This window comes from Arvicola amphibius, chromosome 9, assembly GCF_903992535.2.
Source record: "Arvicola amphibius chromosome 9, mArvAmp1.2, whole genome shotgun sequence".
NCBI classification, from domain to species: Eukaryota; Metazoa; Chordata; class Mammalia; order Rodentia; family Cricetidae; genus Arvicola; species Arvicola amphibius.
Genome location: NC_052055.2, coordinates 123,580,905 through 123,596,364, shown reverse-complemented (window position 1 = coordinate 123,596,364; position 15,460 = coordinate 123,580,905). Strand labels below are relative to the sequence as shown.

Here is a 15,460-nt window from a genome sequence, read left to right as displayed (position 1 = left end):
AGATCAAGAGCTTACAGAAGGGACCCGGTGCTGGGTCGACAGGGAGACTTGCACAATGAGGGTCTCTGTTGCTACCGGGGGTAGATAACAAGGTGAGGATATCCCTGATCAGCCATCAGCGAGGTGGCGGGATCCCTGGAGCCAGTGGCCTCCCAGGAGTCCCACACTGGGAATGCCACACAGACGCCATGGACGGCTGGGCACTCCAGGGGCTCTCGCTGAGGAGCCAGCTACAGAGAAGCTGTGGTTTTTGACAGGAAAGGCCTCACAGGTCTAACTGCCATAGCCTGTTACCTCAGTACCTCCCTCTCCCTCTTGCCTCCTTGGAGCTGCCCTAGCTGAAGTTGTCATGGCCTGAACAAACCTCAAACCGTTCAGGAGTAAGGAGAAACAACAGAAACTTTGTGCATCCATGGAAAGCTCACGATAGACTTGCCTCACAGGTGAGTCCTACCAAACATTTAATGACCGACAAAGGCCCTCCTGCTTAAGATTCTGCATAGCCGCAGAGAAAATGCTTCCAAGCTCTCTCTGGCTGAGCGCCATTATCCTGAGACCGTAATCAAACAAGGACATGGTGAGCCGCCAACGACACACGAGACACAGGGGTGCAAAAGTCCTCAACTCAACGCCAGCAAACCTAACCAACAAGACACAGGGGAGACTCACATTCCGTGACTTGTGAGGGCTGTCCCAGGGATGCACACGTGAGAGACTCACATTCCGTGACTAGCGAGGGCTGTCCCAGGGATGCAAGACACACCAGAAAAGGTGGTAGAAAGTTCAAGAAAAATCAAACCACAGACTCAGTATTAGTGGGCAAAAATGTTTTCAAATTTAAACATTCTTTCACGACTGAAGTTCCTAATAAATTCAATATGGAAAGAAGACACGTCAGTGCAACGGAGAACACACGTGACATTTCTACACCAGTCATGACAGTCAAATGGAAAGACCAATGAAGACCGGAGCCTATAAGAAGCGAAAAGCCTTGTGGTGTGGCCATGACAGTCGTCTTTGGAACGTGAGACTGGACTGCAGGACCTCAGAAGCAGCACATATGTCACAATACATATTTTTTCCTACTAAACTACCGTGTCCTGAAGCCACTCGGTCACATACTGGTTATTTCTGTACCATTGTTTAAAATCTCTTGCCTCTAAGCTGGGTGTGGTGGTGTATGCTTATTTTCTTGGAAGTTGCAAGACTTGAGTCAGAGGAATTTCAAGTTTGGAGCATTCCTGGGATACATATGGAGTTTGAGGCCTTGTTCCTCATCGTCTATGGTTCCCAGGTGATGTCTGGCTGAGGTCTCTATAGTGCCCTCCACCCCTGCAACAAACTTCTTTGGGTCTGCAGGCTGGGTGGTGCATTCCATGGGGTCTGGTTGGGAACCGCCATGGCTGACAGCCCTTGCTCTCAGAGCATCTGCAGAATTAGCTACACACGGATGCTTCCACAGTTAACAGCTGTGCACCCTGGACTGACAGTTAGGCCACAGCCGGACCTCCTTGAGCTGTGGATTGGGAGGGCAGGGGGCCCTCTGCTGGGGGAGAGCGAAGAAGCATCGAGCGTGTCGCTTCCTCTTTGGTCAGGGTTTCTAAGTAAAACAGTTCAGGGGCGTAATCCTCCCATGTTCTCTCTCCTTTAGAGTTTAGACACATGCATATGTAAATACATGTGAATATCCATGTATGCACACAACTGAAATGGATACATACAAACCCAAACATGCTCCAGAATTAGTCTATATCCATGTAATTTTAGTTTCTCAGTAGATGAAACTTTCAGTCTTTTATCCGCTCATCCATTGATAGGCTTCCTGGCTGACTGCACATTTAGTCATGGAGGATTGTGCTGCAGTAAACACAGAAGCAGGGACAAGCCCCAGGCCCCATGCCCAGCAGTACAGGAAGACACAATCACAATGTACAGTGACCACCAGTAAACAGCACATGGCACCTGCTAGAGCCACACGCAGCATGCAAATGTGTTGGGCTTTACCACACACACGTGCCCTCACGTGTGTAGCCCTGCCAATGCTGCCTGATGCACTTCAGCTCAGACCTGAAGCTGTCTCTGCTGTCACTGCAGTGTAGAAACAGCCGTGCAATGGCCAGACTTCAAGCTGAAGACTTAGGGTTTCCTAGCGCAGGTCGGCAGCAGGTCAGGGCCAAGCCAACATCCTTGGATGGTGCTGTGCTGGACAAACACACGTCTCATGAGCATGCAAGGTTATTTTGTCTTAAATTGTGTGCGTGTGGGTGTGCGTGTGCGTGTGTGTGTGTGTGTGTGTGTGTGTGTGAGAGAGAGGCAGGTACCCACGGAGGCCGGAGGAAGGGATCTGCTTGGAACTGGTATGACAGCTGCTGTGAGCTACCCAATGGAGTGCTTGAAGCCAAAGTCGGGTCCTCTGCAAGAGCAGCAAGTGCTCTTAGCCATCTCCCCACCCTGCAGTCATCTTAATAAATGGCAAAATTATGTGTATTTCAAATAATTGCTTGACATGGAAGTTCTTTATGGGCGTTTGATTTACTCGCCTAGCACGTGCTCCTGTCTTCCTGGGTCAGGCAATGGTAAAGTCTACGGGACAATGTTGGTATTGTTACAGACATATTTAAGGATGTCCCACACATTCAGCTCTCTGCTCTTCATGGTGAATGTTCCACTGAGCTCCTTCTGGGTGAGCATCTCACTTTTCTGCATTGAAACCCGACGGTGACAAGTGATGGCTTTCAAACAATGCTTTCCTCTCTCTGAAGAGATGGGGCGAGAGTCCGGGTGGCAGCTCTGACCCCTCCCCCATTTCTTTGAGAAGGCAGCAGTAAGCAGCTTTAGCTAACCTCCACTGCGGTTCCCCAGGAAGTGTGAGTTTCCTCGTTGGCCTCTGCTTGGCTTCAGCTTTTACTAAAAGGAAAATAGATGGGTTGCCCACCAGGGGGCGCTCACCTTCCATCCGACAGTGTGCGGGCGTGGGGCGTGCCTGTAGCTGACTTCTAGTAGCCACTCTGTGGCTAATGGGCCCCCAAATGGCCTTTGGGTTTAACGACGGTTTCTTTTCTCGGTTGTCAGAGTGTGGTGACTCAGTTGCTTCTGGTGTCTGAGGACGCTCTAGAGCGCAGCTCCTCGATGCTGGGATGTACTGGGTGTGCTGGCGTAAGTTTGCCATAGCAACCGGTGCAGCTCACCCTCCCTACACACTCTGAAGATTGATGGTTAGATGTTTAAGTTGATTTTACTTATATAAAATGTTACCATGAACAAATGCTCCTTGGTTTATGCTGCTAGTTAGAAACTTATTCATCAGCTGGGATGGGTTATTAATGAAATGTATTACTTTTAGTAAAATAAGCAGCATTCTAGCCACAGGATTTACAGCATGGATTAAAAAGGGATTGATTGAGCGGGCTGATTTCTATTATGTGTGTGTGTGTGTGTGTGTGTGTGTGTGTGTGTGCGTGCGTGTGCGTGTGTGTGTGTGTGTGTGAAGGTATGCATGTGTATATGCATGTACATATCACAGCCTGAGGTCAATTAGGATGTCATTCCTCAGAAGCCATGTACCTTGTTTGAGACAGGCTTTCTTACTGGGACCTGGGCTTGCTGAGAGGAGGGGCTGTCTGGCCAACAGGATTCACCTGCCTCTGTCTCCCCAGTGCTGGGATCTACCTGCCTTTGGCTCCCCAGAGCTGGGATCTACCTGCCTCTGTCTCCCCAGAGCTGGGATCTACCTGCCTCAGGCTCCCCAGTGCTGGGCTCCACCTGCCTCAGGCTCCCCAGAGCTGGGATCTACCTGCCTCTGTCTTCCCAGTGCTGGGATCCACCTGCTTCTGTCTCCCCTGAGCTGGGCTCCACCTGCCTCTGTCTCTCCAGTGCTGGGTTACAGTCGTGTGCCAGGCATCTAGCTTTTTACATAGGTGCTGGGATGGAGCTGAGCCGTCAAGCTTGTGTGGTAAGCAAGCAGTTTCCTGGCCACGCCATCTCCTCGGCCCCAGGCTGATGCTTTCCACACTGTCCACACCACACACAGCTGCAGGGTGGTGAGTCCTAGAACACTGAAATGAATCTGAAGAAAATGCATCTTCCTACTTGGACCCTTTAGATCACAGCCCCGTGATGTCAGCTAGTCCAGAGGGTAAGGTGGGAGGACGGCAAGTTCAAGGTTATCTGTGAAACTGAGTTCTGTCTCCAAGTCGAAGGTGGGCGGCAGCTGTAACTGAGTGGTAGGCGCTTGCCCAGCACGCGTGAGGTTGCTGGGTAATTTGCTAGTACTTTAGTCTGCTCAGTGTTAGGTCGGGGCTTTGCCATGGAGATCTAGATGGGGGAAAAAAACTTAAACTCTTCTGTTGTGGGATATTATTTTAACTGGGCAAAGATGTGTTACATTTGTTTAGTTATGTAAAAACATGTTACACTTGTTTCACCCTGCCTAACTCTTGACTGGTCTAAACAAGAAGCAGAATGGCCAATAGCTAGGCAGGAGAGGGATAGGTGGGGTTGGGGGCAGAGGGAATAAATAGGAGGAGAAATCTAGGCTAGAGAAGAGAGAAAAGAACAGGGAGAAAGAGAGAGACATGCCCGGACCCAGAAGTCAGGCAGCTGACAGAGAGACAGACAGACAGACAGACAGACACGAGAAGCAGGAAAGTAGGACACACAGAAAGAAAGAAAGGTTAAAAAAAAACCCAAGGCAAAATGTAGATAAAGAGAAACAGATTAAAATAAGAGCTAAGTTAAGGCTGAGCTTTCATAACTAATAGTAAGTTTCTGTGTTGTGACATGGGAGCTGGTTGGTGGCCCAAAAGAAAGCCTACTATACTCTTCCCTGTATGATATTAATTTTCACAGCTGTGAGAATCCCAGTTCTCTCCCTGAGCATCCACAGCAATTCTGGATCTGACCTCAGTGTGTTGTGCTAAGGAATATAAAACCAGGTAAGTTGAGTCAATAACATCAGGAAGAGGAGCCTCGCCTCCAGCTGACACCCGCAGAGACAAACGCGTCTCCCAGGACTGCGCACCAAGTCAGAGAACTGCTTCAGTCCAGATCCAGCTCTGCTGCACACCCCACGCTCCCCAGACCCTTGCTCTTAGGACTTCAACTGAAACCTGGCAGGACCCCACCCTCATCCCCCAGGACGCTCAACTGTTATGGAACTGTCTTTTTGTGCACGGTGAAGATGTGTTGCTCTCATTGGCTTAATAAAGAGCTAATGGCCAACAGCTAGGCAGGAAGAGGTTGGGCGGGACTTGTGGACAGGGAAAAAGAGAGCGTGGGGATGAAGAAGGGCAGATTCAGAGAGCGTGGGGATGAAGAAGGGCAGATTCAGAGAGCGTGGGGATGAAGAAGAGCAAATGATTCACCAGGAGACGCAGAGAGAAGCGAGACGGACTTGCCATGCTGAAAACAGGTACCACGCCACTTGGTAGTTCACAGATAAGAAATATGGCTTAATTTAAGTTGTAAGAGCTAGTTAGTAATAAGCCTAAGCTATCGGCTGAGCATTTAAAATTTATTATAAGTCTCTGCTTTGGTTATTGGGGAACTGGTGACCCCAACAAAGAACTGCACATACACCCAGCCTCTGCTTTGAGTGTCTCCCTTGAGGACTGGGCTGTGACTAACCACAGGGACCCTCACCTGCGCTTCTGGAAGCCCCACTGAACAACAGTTCAGCAACAGTTCAGGAACTGAGCTGGAGAAGCCCCTCATGTCAGGACTACACCATGACTCACCTTCAGTTTCCATCAGCTTCTCAGAAATTTCCCTAACTGAAGAAGTGCTGTCCAATCAAGAGCCTGAGTTCTGCCACATCATCGGTTGCCGGGGAGACTGGAAAGCTGCTCCTGGAGATGACCACAGCACCACAGCCTTCTCCAGCTCTAGGAGATGTGAGAGACAGTTGGTGACATCATCTGAAATGGATGCACTGATGTCGCCTTTGACATGGACATCACCAAGCTGCGTGAGGTGAGCACCAGGTTAAAGGTGACTGACTTGCAGCTGTCTTCCTTCATCTCCTTGGGTCCCAGCAGCCCTGTGTAGGAGAGGTGGCCGCTGTCCAGTGCTCAGACTGGCGAATGAGTGACACCATTGGAGAGCCGGCTCAGCAGTGTGGCTGGATGGAAGCATTTCAGCTGCGACTGGATCAAGCATTAAAAATACTAAATTAAAAAAATAAATTGCTGGTTTCATAGAGGACCCTCATAGTGAATTTCTATCTAGTAACTGATGATGCCGTTCACATCTGATGCTGATTGGCTCCTCAGCATCGACCAAAGCAGTGAATCCCCTGGGTCTTCTGACCTGGGGTGTGGAAGGAGAGAGGAGACAGTTTTCAGGGTATGAGACCACCACCTCTCCTCCAGCATGGTGTGTCTGTGGCTCCCCAGAGGCCCCTGGGTGGCAGCTGTGGTCCTGACACTGATGGTGCTGAGCCCTCCCGTGGCTTTGGTCAGGGACCCCCAACCTAAGTGCGCACCTCAGGTGCTGAGCTGCTGGGAGTGGCAGAGGAGGGGAACCGACTTCTCTCTGCCCAGGTCAAGCCCCTTGAATCTACCGATATTTTCTGTGACTGCCCACACCTCACATGAAGTCCAAACCGTTTCCCCCAATGGAAGCCCGGATGCCTGTGCTCTCGGATCTGTGTGAGAGACCCCATGTATCAGCCACTGCTTTCCAGTTTCTTCCTGGAGCATCTCCAGCCTTGTGTCGTAGTCCTCAGGGCCTGGAGAGGATTGATAATCATGGTGTTAAATCAACCCCTGCACAGGGCTTGTCCTCATTGTGCTGAGCTATGCCAAAGAGGTTTCTCTTTAAAAACAGAACTTCATGTGTGTGTTTGTATTCTATGTTGTATGTTTATTTCTGTTTTGAGTAAAAGCCGAGCTTCCACCTGGGAAGCTCAGCTGGGTGGTGGGTTCGTTCGCTTTCTCCTTGGGAGCTAAGGCAGCCTTAGGGCCGTGGGCTCCATGAGCTGTGATCTGTGAGCTATGGGCTCCTGAGCCGTGGGATCCGTGAGCCGTGGGCCCCGTGAGCCGTGGGCCGTCCTTCCGAGAGCCCGGGACGGGTTGCAGCCCAGTTTGGTTTTGCTTTCACATAGCCGTACTTTAAGTTTTCTGCTACATTCTGAGGCCTGGGACCATGAAAGAGGATTGGATCTCATCAACTTCCCCCTCTGGTCAGATTTGACAAGTGACTTTGGCATTACATTTTAAAAGGATCTGGCCTGTGAATTCTCTGGATCTGTCATTCAGATCAGAGACTGTGGGTCAGTGTTGGGATCATGGTTTAAATTTCTGGAAACTTCTCCAGCAGTTTCCTATTACTTAGGAAAAGCCCAGAGGCCTACGTCAATGCCCACCTTTTAAGTGCTTGGCTCCCGATGATCCCTCCAGCTCATCTCTCGCCTGCGCCCTCACATTCTGAGATCCATTGTCCTCTGCTTTCTTGACTAAGTTCATGACCTCTCTCAAGTTTTTATGCATGGTTTCACCTCACCTCACATGTGCACCCCTCCGTAAACACTTGTAGCCACCACCCTTCCCGTCTGAGACCGACTTCACCAACCTTGACCCTAACTGTCATTCCATTCCCCAGAGCACGTCTCTGGTTCCGCCATCACTCCGGTCTCCCTGCCGTTTCCTGTCTACCGAGCCGCGCCCTTCTCTCCTGACGCGTCTCGTCCTGGGATGGCGTCTTGACCGTTTCCCTTTGGTTTCTCACTTCAGAATTTTAAGCTGAGGAGTGAGAGGAGGTCATTGCTTTCTCCTCTTTAGATCCACAGAGGCAGCAAGGCCTGGGTCACGCCAGCCCTAAGGAGCCTTTGGCAGAATATTCTAGAAAGGGTGAAGAGGCTTGAGTGTGAAGGTGGGAGGCAGCTGTCAGGCTGAGGCACAGCCTTGAGCAGTTACTGTGTGTGGTCTCCATTAGGACATTATGGGCATGGGATCAGATGGTGTCCCCTGCTTCAGGGCCCTGCTACCTCTGGAATAACAGCGATGTACCCTCTGGGTGCTGATCTTTGAGGAGGTGATCTGACTGCAGTGGTCACTACCAGTCGCTTCTGGTTGGCCATGGCAGGGTTGTTCTGTCTTGTTTTAACCCATCTGGACTGTTTGTTTCTGGACTGTGGGTCAGTAGCAACACTTCCACCCTCTCTGAGCAGCAGAGATTGTTTGTATGTGGGAGACATCCCTCGAGGGTTTTTGTTTTATTTGGGGACATGCTCTTTGACGGGTCTGGAGCTAGGCTAGGCTAGTGGCCTGTGAGGCTCCTGGATCCCTCTTTCTCCCCTCACAGAGTTAAAGGTGTGAGCTCTGGGAATCAAAAGGCAAGTGCTTTACCCTTGAACCGTCTCGACAGCCTCGGCAGAGGATGTATTCTTGGCCAAGACTGGGAGAAGCAGGAGATGGAATGGCCGATCAACTTCTCCACCCATTTGGGATCTGGAGGTCATAGACAAGGACCAAAGAAATGAGGGGAGGCACGGGCTAGTGAAAGGGTGGACTGTTTGTGCTTTCTCTGGCAGTGAAGGTAGGTTTTCCCAGAACCTGGGTCCTTCTCGTTTATGGATTTTGTTAAGATTGTAGTGGGATATTATTCGTATTTTAATAAATAAATCTTGCCTGAAGATCAGAGGCAAAGCTAAAGCCATTAGAGGTCAGGTAATGGTAACACACACCTTTAACTCCAGGATTTGGGAGACAGAGGCAGATGGATCTGTGAGTTCAAGGCTACCTTGGGCTACACAAGACCAATACAGAAACAAATCCAGGTGGTGGTGGCTCACACCTTTAATCTCAGTCCTAGGGAGTCACATACCTTGAATCCCAGCACGAGAGGGAATATAAAATGGGAGGAGAGAGAGGCTTAGTTTGCTTAGTCTGCAGATGCCCAGTCTTGGTAGAGGTGAGACTTCTCTAGTGGCTTGGCTGCCTTGCTTTTCTGGTATTTGGGTTGAACTGTCTGTCTCTGGGTTTTTATTATTTGTGCTACAGAGAGGAGAGGGAGAGAATGAGAAAGAGAGAGAGAGACAGACAGACAGACAGAGAGAGAGAGAGAGAGAGAGAGAGAGAGAGAGAGAGAGAGAGAGAGAGAGAGATTTATTTCTCCAGAGGGACAAAGGACCAGGAACAAGAGACAAACCCAGGAGATAGAGGACAAGGGAGAAGGAGAAGGGGACAAGGGAAAGGGGGCAGGGGTATTCATCCCAGAGAGGGACAAAGGGTTGCCTCTGGGTAGAGAAGAAACAGATGTGGCCCATAGGAAAATGGTGGTTTATCAAGGCAAAAAAGGGATACTCCATGTTAGGATGAGGTGTTTAATTTTAATTGAGCAGGTTCATTAGCTGAGCCAAAGGGGGCCTTTGAGTTCTGGACTTTGATACTTTGAGAGCTGGACCTTGGTAGTCTCAGGAGGATGAAGTGGTCACATAAGGGAACAGACCTTGGTGGCTGGCTAGCTTTAGGAAAGTAATCAAATGGTTTTTAGCAGGGCAGAGGGGATGGGGGAGAAGGGCAAGGCCTGCCAGAGTCATGCTCGCCACATTTGAGCTGGTCAGAGTCTCTTCACAGAACACCAGTTTCTTGTATGTCTTAGGCTTTCTGTCACTGAGAAGAAATCATGACCACAGCAACTCTTATTAGGAAAATGTTTAATTGGGCAGACTTAGAATTTCAGAGGTTCAGTCCATTATCTTCTTGGTGGAATATGGTAGCTGGGAATATGGCAGCATGCTGGAGAAGTAGATGAGAGTCCTATATCTTGCCTTGCAGGCAACAGGAAGTGGTTATGACACTGGGTGGTATCTTGAGCATAGGAGACCTCAAAGCCCGCCTCCACAGTGACATACTTCCTCCAACAAGGCCACACCTACTTCAACAAGACCACACCTCCTAATAAGTGCCACTCTCTTCAGGGGCCATTTTCTTTCAAACCACTACATTGTATGTCTCAGTTTATCCAATTAGCTAAAGCGTGACAAAATTAGCAAAGAAAAACAGGCCAGACATATATCTCCAAGTCAGTTTCTGTTAACCTGAATAGACCTTAGGAATTTATAAATCTTATTTATCAAACATATTTTGTTCCTTTAAAAATTTTTTTTCAGGGCTGGAGAGATGGCTCAGAGGTTAAGAGCACTGACTGCTCTTCCAGAGGTTCTGAGTTCAATTCCCAGCAACCACATGGTGGCTCACAGCCATCTGTAATGAGGTCTGGTTCCCTCTTCTAGCATGCAAGCATACATGCAAGGAATATTGTATACGTAATAAATAAATAAATAAATAAATCTAAATTTTTTTCCCAGAAGCCTGGTATTGAACACAGTTAGCAAAGACATAAACGGTTAGACATGTATTTCCAAGACAGTTTCTGTTAACCTGAACAGACCTGTATAATCTTAAGAATTTATCATCATATAAAAAATACACTCTAGCTAGGAAGTGGTGGCACATGCCTTTAATTCCAGCACTTGGAAGGCAGAGGCAAGCGGGTCTCTGTGAGTGTGTAGGCCAGCCTGGTCTACAAGAGCTAGTTAGTTCCAGGACAGGCTCCAAAGCTACAGAGAAACCCTGTTTCAAAAAAAAACAAAAAAAAAAATCCACTATAATCCAAAATATTTTAGAGACCCATTGTTGCCTCCTTGGTGTAAAAGGGAGATATGATGATAAGCAGAGGGTTCGTTCAGTAGACTAAGAAGTTTTATGAATGTCGCCTTAGTTGGTTTATACCACGTGGTCATCTTAATCAAGATGGTGTGAAGTCCATGGCATGGACTCTTTTTTAGCCTTAGAACAGTTTGCTGCCAGTCACAATGTTGTTTCCATCCTGACGAGATCATCAGCCAAGATGGAGGCGAGTCTCAGGGTTGCTATTTAAAAACGTGCATTTTCTTAAACAAGAGTTGAATCCAAGTTACACATAGTAAATTATGATTGCACATGTACAGATTTTTTAAAGGCATCAACCCTTTGTTACAAGTTTTAAGCTTTTTGTAACATATTTTGCAGAATTTTAACCACACCCCAAAACTCACAAATCCTAGAGTTTATACAATAGATTTTAGAGATTTTTGTTTTGTTTTGTTTTTGAGCAGAAGTTAATCATGAAGATAAAAGATTTTCAGGAGTGGAAAGTAGAACAGTCTTAGGGTTAGACTTTTGGAAGTGAGAGCAGAGGAAGTTCAGACATAAGAGACTCTTTGGGATCATTTGTTGGTGCAGAGGCAATTGTTAGGATCTGCGGGAATTTAGAGATCGAGTGTGGCAGCCATTGAGCTACACCGAGTTGACAGTGGGAGGGTTGTGAACTATCCGCCGGCTCAAGAGGGAGCCAAGGCAGAATTACCCCTCAGGAGAGCATCATTAGGGGAGCACCTGTGACCATAGGTGTTGGGGGGGGGGGCATGGCCAGGCCTTGAGGTGGGACAGCGTCAGGAAAAACAGTGGCCATGTGTGATGGGAGCCTGAAGGAGAAGCCTCCATGCCCCTAAAGGGAATGTCTGACTTTTAAAGATTTCCAGGGAGAAGCAGTTTCCTGGTCTGGGTGACTATGGCTGTGATGGTTCATACACCACCACTGTTCTTCATGGAAGAGGGGCAGGACAGGAACTCACACAGAGCCTGGAGGCAGGAGCTGATGCAGAGGCCAGGGAGGGGAGCTGCTTACTGGTTTGCTCCTCATGGCTTGCTCCTCATGGCTTGCTCCTCATGGCTTGTTCCTCATGGCTTGCTCGTCATGGCTTGCTCCTCAGCCTGCTTTCTTACTGAACCCAGGACTACCAGCCCAGAGGTGGTACCATTCACAGTGGGCTGCGTTCCCACACCCCATTGATCACTAATTAAGAAAATGCCCTACAACCCTATCTTGTGGAGGCTTTTCTCAACCGAGGCTCCTTCCTCTCAGATACCGCTTGTTGAGTTGATGTGAGCTAGCCAGCACGGGTGGGAAGTTCCACAGTGTGTGATACAGCCTGGCTTAGCTTCCGTGACTCCTGCAGTGGGTGGTCTAGACAGGACCCTAAACAGGAAAACTAAACAGTGCCCTGGAGCTGCAAGGGAGAAGGCGGGGCTTGCTCCTGCCCGCCAGCTCTGACATCAGCAGCAGGGCCTGCAGTCAGCTCTGGGGCCTGATCTCTGGAGAACCTGGACTATTAACAGGAAATGTGTTAATATTCTGCGGTTCTGAGGACTGCTTTTCAGACCAGGATGGTATTGCGGAAATTCTTTTCCTAGCCTGTCAGCTATGGTTTTCAGTCTGCAGGAACCGCACAACCGAGGAGGAATACTTTTCTTCCCTGTTATTAATTAATACAGTGTTTTGTAGAAATTGAAAATATTTTAACTCAATAATGAAAAGTTGTCTGAGGTATAAAATAAAACCTTAGGGTTCCTCAGATCTAACGGGCCCTGTGATCAGGATCAATGTCATGGGAAGGTTTTGGAGGCCTGTCTGGACTTCAGCCTGGGTTGATGGAGGCAGACAGGTCCCCAACCAGGGAGGACAGCTCCGCCCTCATGACTTATCTCACCTCAACTTCTCCTCTAGTTGAGCCCCAGGTGACTGTGTACCCAACAAAGACACAGCCCCTGGATCACCACAACCTCCTGGTCTGCTCTGTGAGCGGCTTCTACCCCGGCCACATTGAAGTCAGATGGTTCCGGAATGGCCAGGAGGAGAAGACTGGGGTCGTGACCACGGGCCTGATCCAGAATGGAGACTGGACCTTCCAGACCCTGGTGATGCTGGAGACGGTTCCTCAGAGTGGAGAGGTTTACACCTGCCAGGTGGAGCATCCCAGCCTGACCAGCCCTGCCACAGTGGAGTGGAGTGAGTGGGAAGCGCCTGACCCTGCGAATCCCCGCCCACCCGGAAGGGCGTGTCTTACCCCTGCCTGTCAGTTTTCCTGACCTTGCTAATCCTCACCCACAGGGAAGGAAGGGAGCTTGGCTTACTGCTTGTCAGCTCTCTCTGACCCTGTAAATCCCTGCCCCCCCCCCCACCCAGAAAGGGATGGCTCACCTCTGCCTGTCTGTCTTCTCTGCCCAGACACTATTTCCTCTGGTTCTGTGCTGTCCTGTCCTTCAGCATGGCTCACAGGGTAGGTTTGTGATCTCCTATGAGCACCTTTGCCCCTGGGAAGCAGTTATGCCCCCACACGCTCTCCTGAACCTTCAGTGACATCACAGGCCCAGGGACCTGCCTGGCCCTGGCTGCAGCCTCTGCCTCTGGCTGGGTTGTGTTTCTGCTGCTGCTCATGCAGATGATGGACAAGGAGCAGCGCAGGGTCATGGCTGACCTCAGGGACGTCCAGTCTCAGCTCTGCCTTTGCTTAGCTCTGTCACCCTCAGGACTGTGCATCCTCAGAGCTCAGAGGCTTCCTGTCAGCTCAGCTCAGGGCAGCCATATTAAGTCTCTTCATACTGTGAACCTCTTGCTGTTTGATTGCTTCCAAACATCAGCAGGAGTGTTCAATTCTAGCTCCCCTAGAACAGGTTTCTGCCTCCATCTCTGAGCTCTGAATCTCAATGTCTCGAGTGGAAATGGGATTTGGGGTGAAAACCTCTAAACCTGGCTTCCTTTCTCAGGGGCACAGTCCTCATCTGCACAGAAGAAGATGCTGAGTGGAGTCGGGGGCTTCGTGCTGGGTCTGTTCTTCCTCGGGCTGGGACTGTTCATCTACTTCAGGAACCAGGAAGGTAAGGAGCCTGGTAGTGGCCAAGACTCCATAGCACTTCAGGGACTAGCCATACTTTGTCTTAGGATGTCACTGGCCCTGTGACCTCAAGTGTCAATGGACTGTGAACCAAACATTCTGTAGTTATTGGATTGAACTCTAAGGAGTATTATAGCATATGGAGATGGGAAAGCTAAGGTGGTTCTGACTTGAGAACTGGGAACAGAGGAAGAGTAAAGGAAGAGCCACCGGGCTGGTGTGCCTGAGGCTTCCTGAGCCCCTTCTCTCTGTCCGCACTCCCCTCTGCCCTGGATGCCCTGCCCTGTGATGCCAGAGGAATCTCAGATGGCAGCTCAGCCTATGGGGACAGGTGTCCGTTGACAGATCTTCCTCCGTGCACTTAGTGTCTATTTTGTTCTCTTTTCTAGGACAGTCTGGACTCCAGCTGACAGGTAACACCCTTCAGTCTTCCCTCAGAGACAGATCTGCTTTCCCTACAGTGTGGGGGCTGGGGTGTGAGGGACACCAAGCAGACACACAGGGGAAGATAGAGACCCCAGGGCCTGGCCAGGTGGTTTGCACTGAGCCTTGTTCCCTGCACTTACTGAAGGCCTGTACTTGGAAGCACTGTTTACTTGGGGCGTGAGATGTTCTCTCTGCTCAGTGTTGTGCTCTCAGGAGAGTACTGAGGTGGTGAGAGAAGCCACTGCAGAGTTAAGTCTGGAAAAAGCATTGTCTCCTGTGCTCTGCAGAACTCCTGAGCTGAGCTGAGGTGACAAGGTTGAAGGAAGGAGCTCTCCTGTCTCCAAGTCATGAAAAATGTGTCGTGCTTGGGTCCAGTTCTTTCACTGACAGTGGTTCCCCACGACCTGAATCCTCCCGGCTCTGGATCCTGCAGACTATGCTCCCTGGTAGCTCAGCCCCTTTCTGGGGGTGCAGCCCCAGGACAGATTTCCTCTCCCCATTCCTGTCCTGCTCCCTTTTGTCCCCTGCCTTTGTCTGGAGCTTCTGAGCCAGGCTGCTGTCATGATGTTTTTTTTTTTTTTTCATTTTTCTCAAACAAAGAATGAAAATCACTGCTTCATGTAGTTTCAAGGAGAAGAAATTCAAGAGAAAGGAATGATCCTCTGTAAGACAGTGTTCAGGATATGTATGGAAGATTACGTATAAGAAATAAATTCAATGTTATACATTACTTGGTAATTAAAATATTTCTCTGAATTGGATTGAATTTGAAAAGACAACATGTAATAGATCAGACATGATGTTTACACACACAGGAACGAAGTCCATGAGAGATGTACTAGAGGTGGGAGATGTTGCTTGTCAACAGAGGATGAGATGTGTCCCTTGTCACAGTGTGGGTGAGGACACGGTCAGCGTGATGTTCCAGGTCCCATGAGGTCCGTCCTTTGCTCTATGCAATGCTGCATGGGAAGAGAAAGGCACTTGCATTGGTTGAGAATCTGGAAGGTTCTGCTCTGGGTTCCACCTGGGAGCCAGTCTCCAGACACCCAGTGTTCCCCTTTATCCTCACACACAAGAGTACATGTTAAAGAGCAAAAGAAATCAAAACAAAAAGTGAATCATTAAGTGCAACAATTAATTCAATTATAATGAAACAAAGAAACCATCAAAATGATGGCTTTCAAATGTTTATATGCTGGTCAGTTATTTCATGAGGAAAACATGTTTCCTAGAGAAATTTCAAGAGGAAATAAACCTATGAGGAGAGGGAGATGGCTCCATGGATGGAAGCATTTGCTATGCAACCAAGCGACT

General features: G+C 49.2%; 1 protein-coding gene across 1 annotated transcript; it reads left to right on the top strand.

The window, feature by feature from the left end:
• The first annotated feature begins 4,116 nt into the window (after positions 1 to 4,116).
• Positions 4,117 to 14,449, top strand: LOC121677314. Its single transcript, XM_042055774.1, has 8 exons — positions 4,117 to 4,135; positions 5,631 to 5,970; positions 6,393 to 6,486; positions 11,199 to 11,230; positions 12,548 to 12,831; positions 13,590 to 13,700; positions 14,107 to 14,252; positions 14,357 to 14,449. The coding sequence occupies exons 1-8, from the start codon at positions 4,117 to 4,119 to the stop codon at positions 14,447 to 14,449; spliced, it is 1,119 nt and encodes a 372-aa protein (XP_041911708.1).
• Positions 14,450 to 15,460: the final 1,011 nt, after the last annotated feature.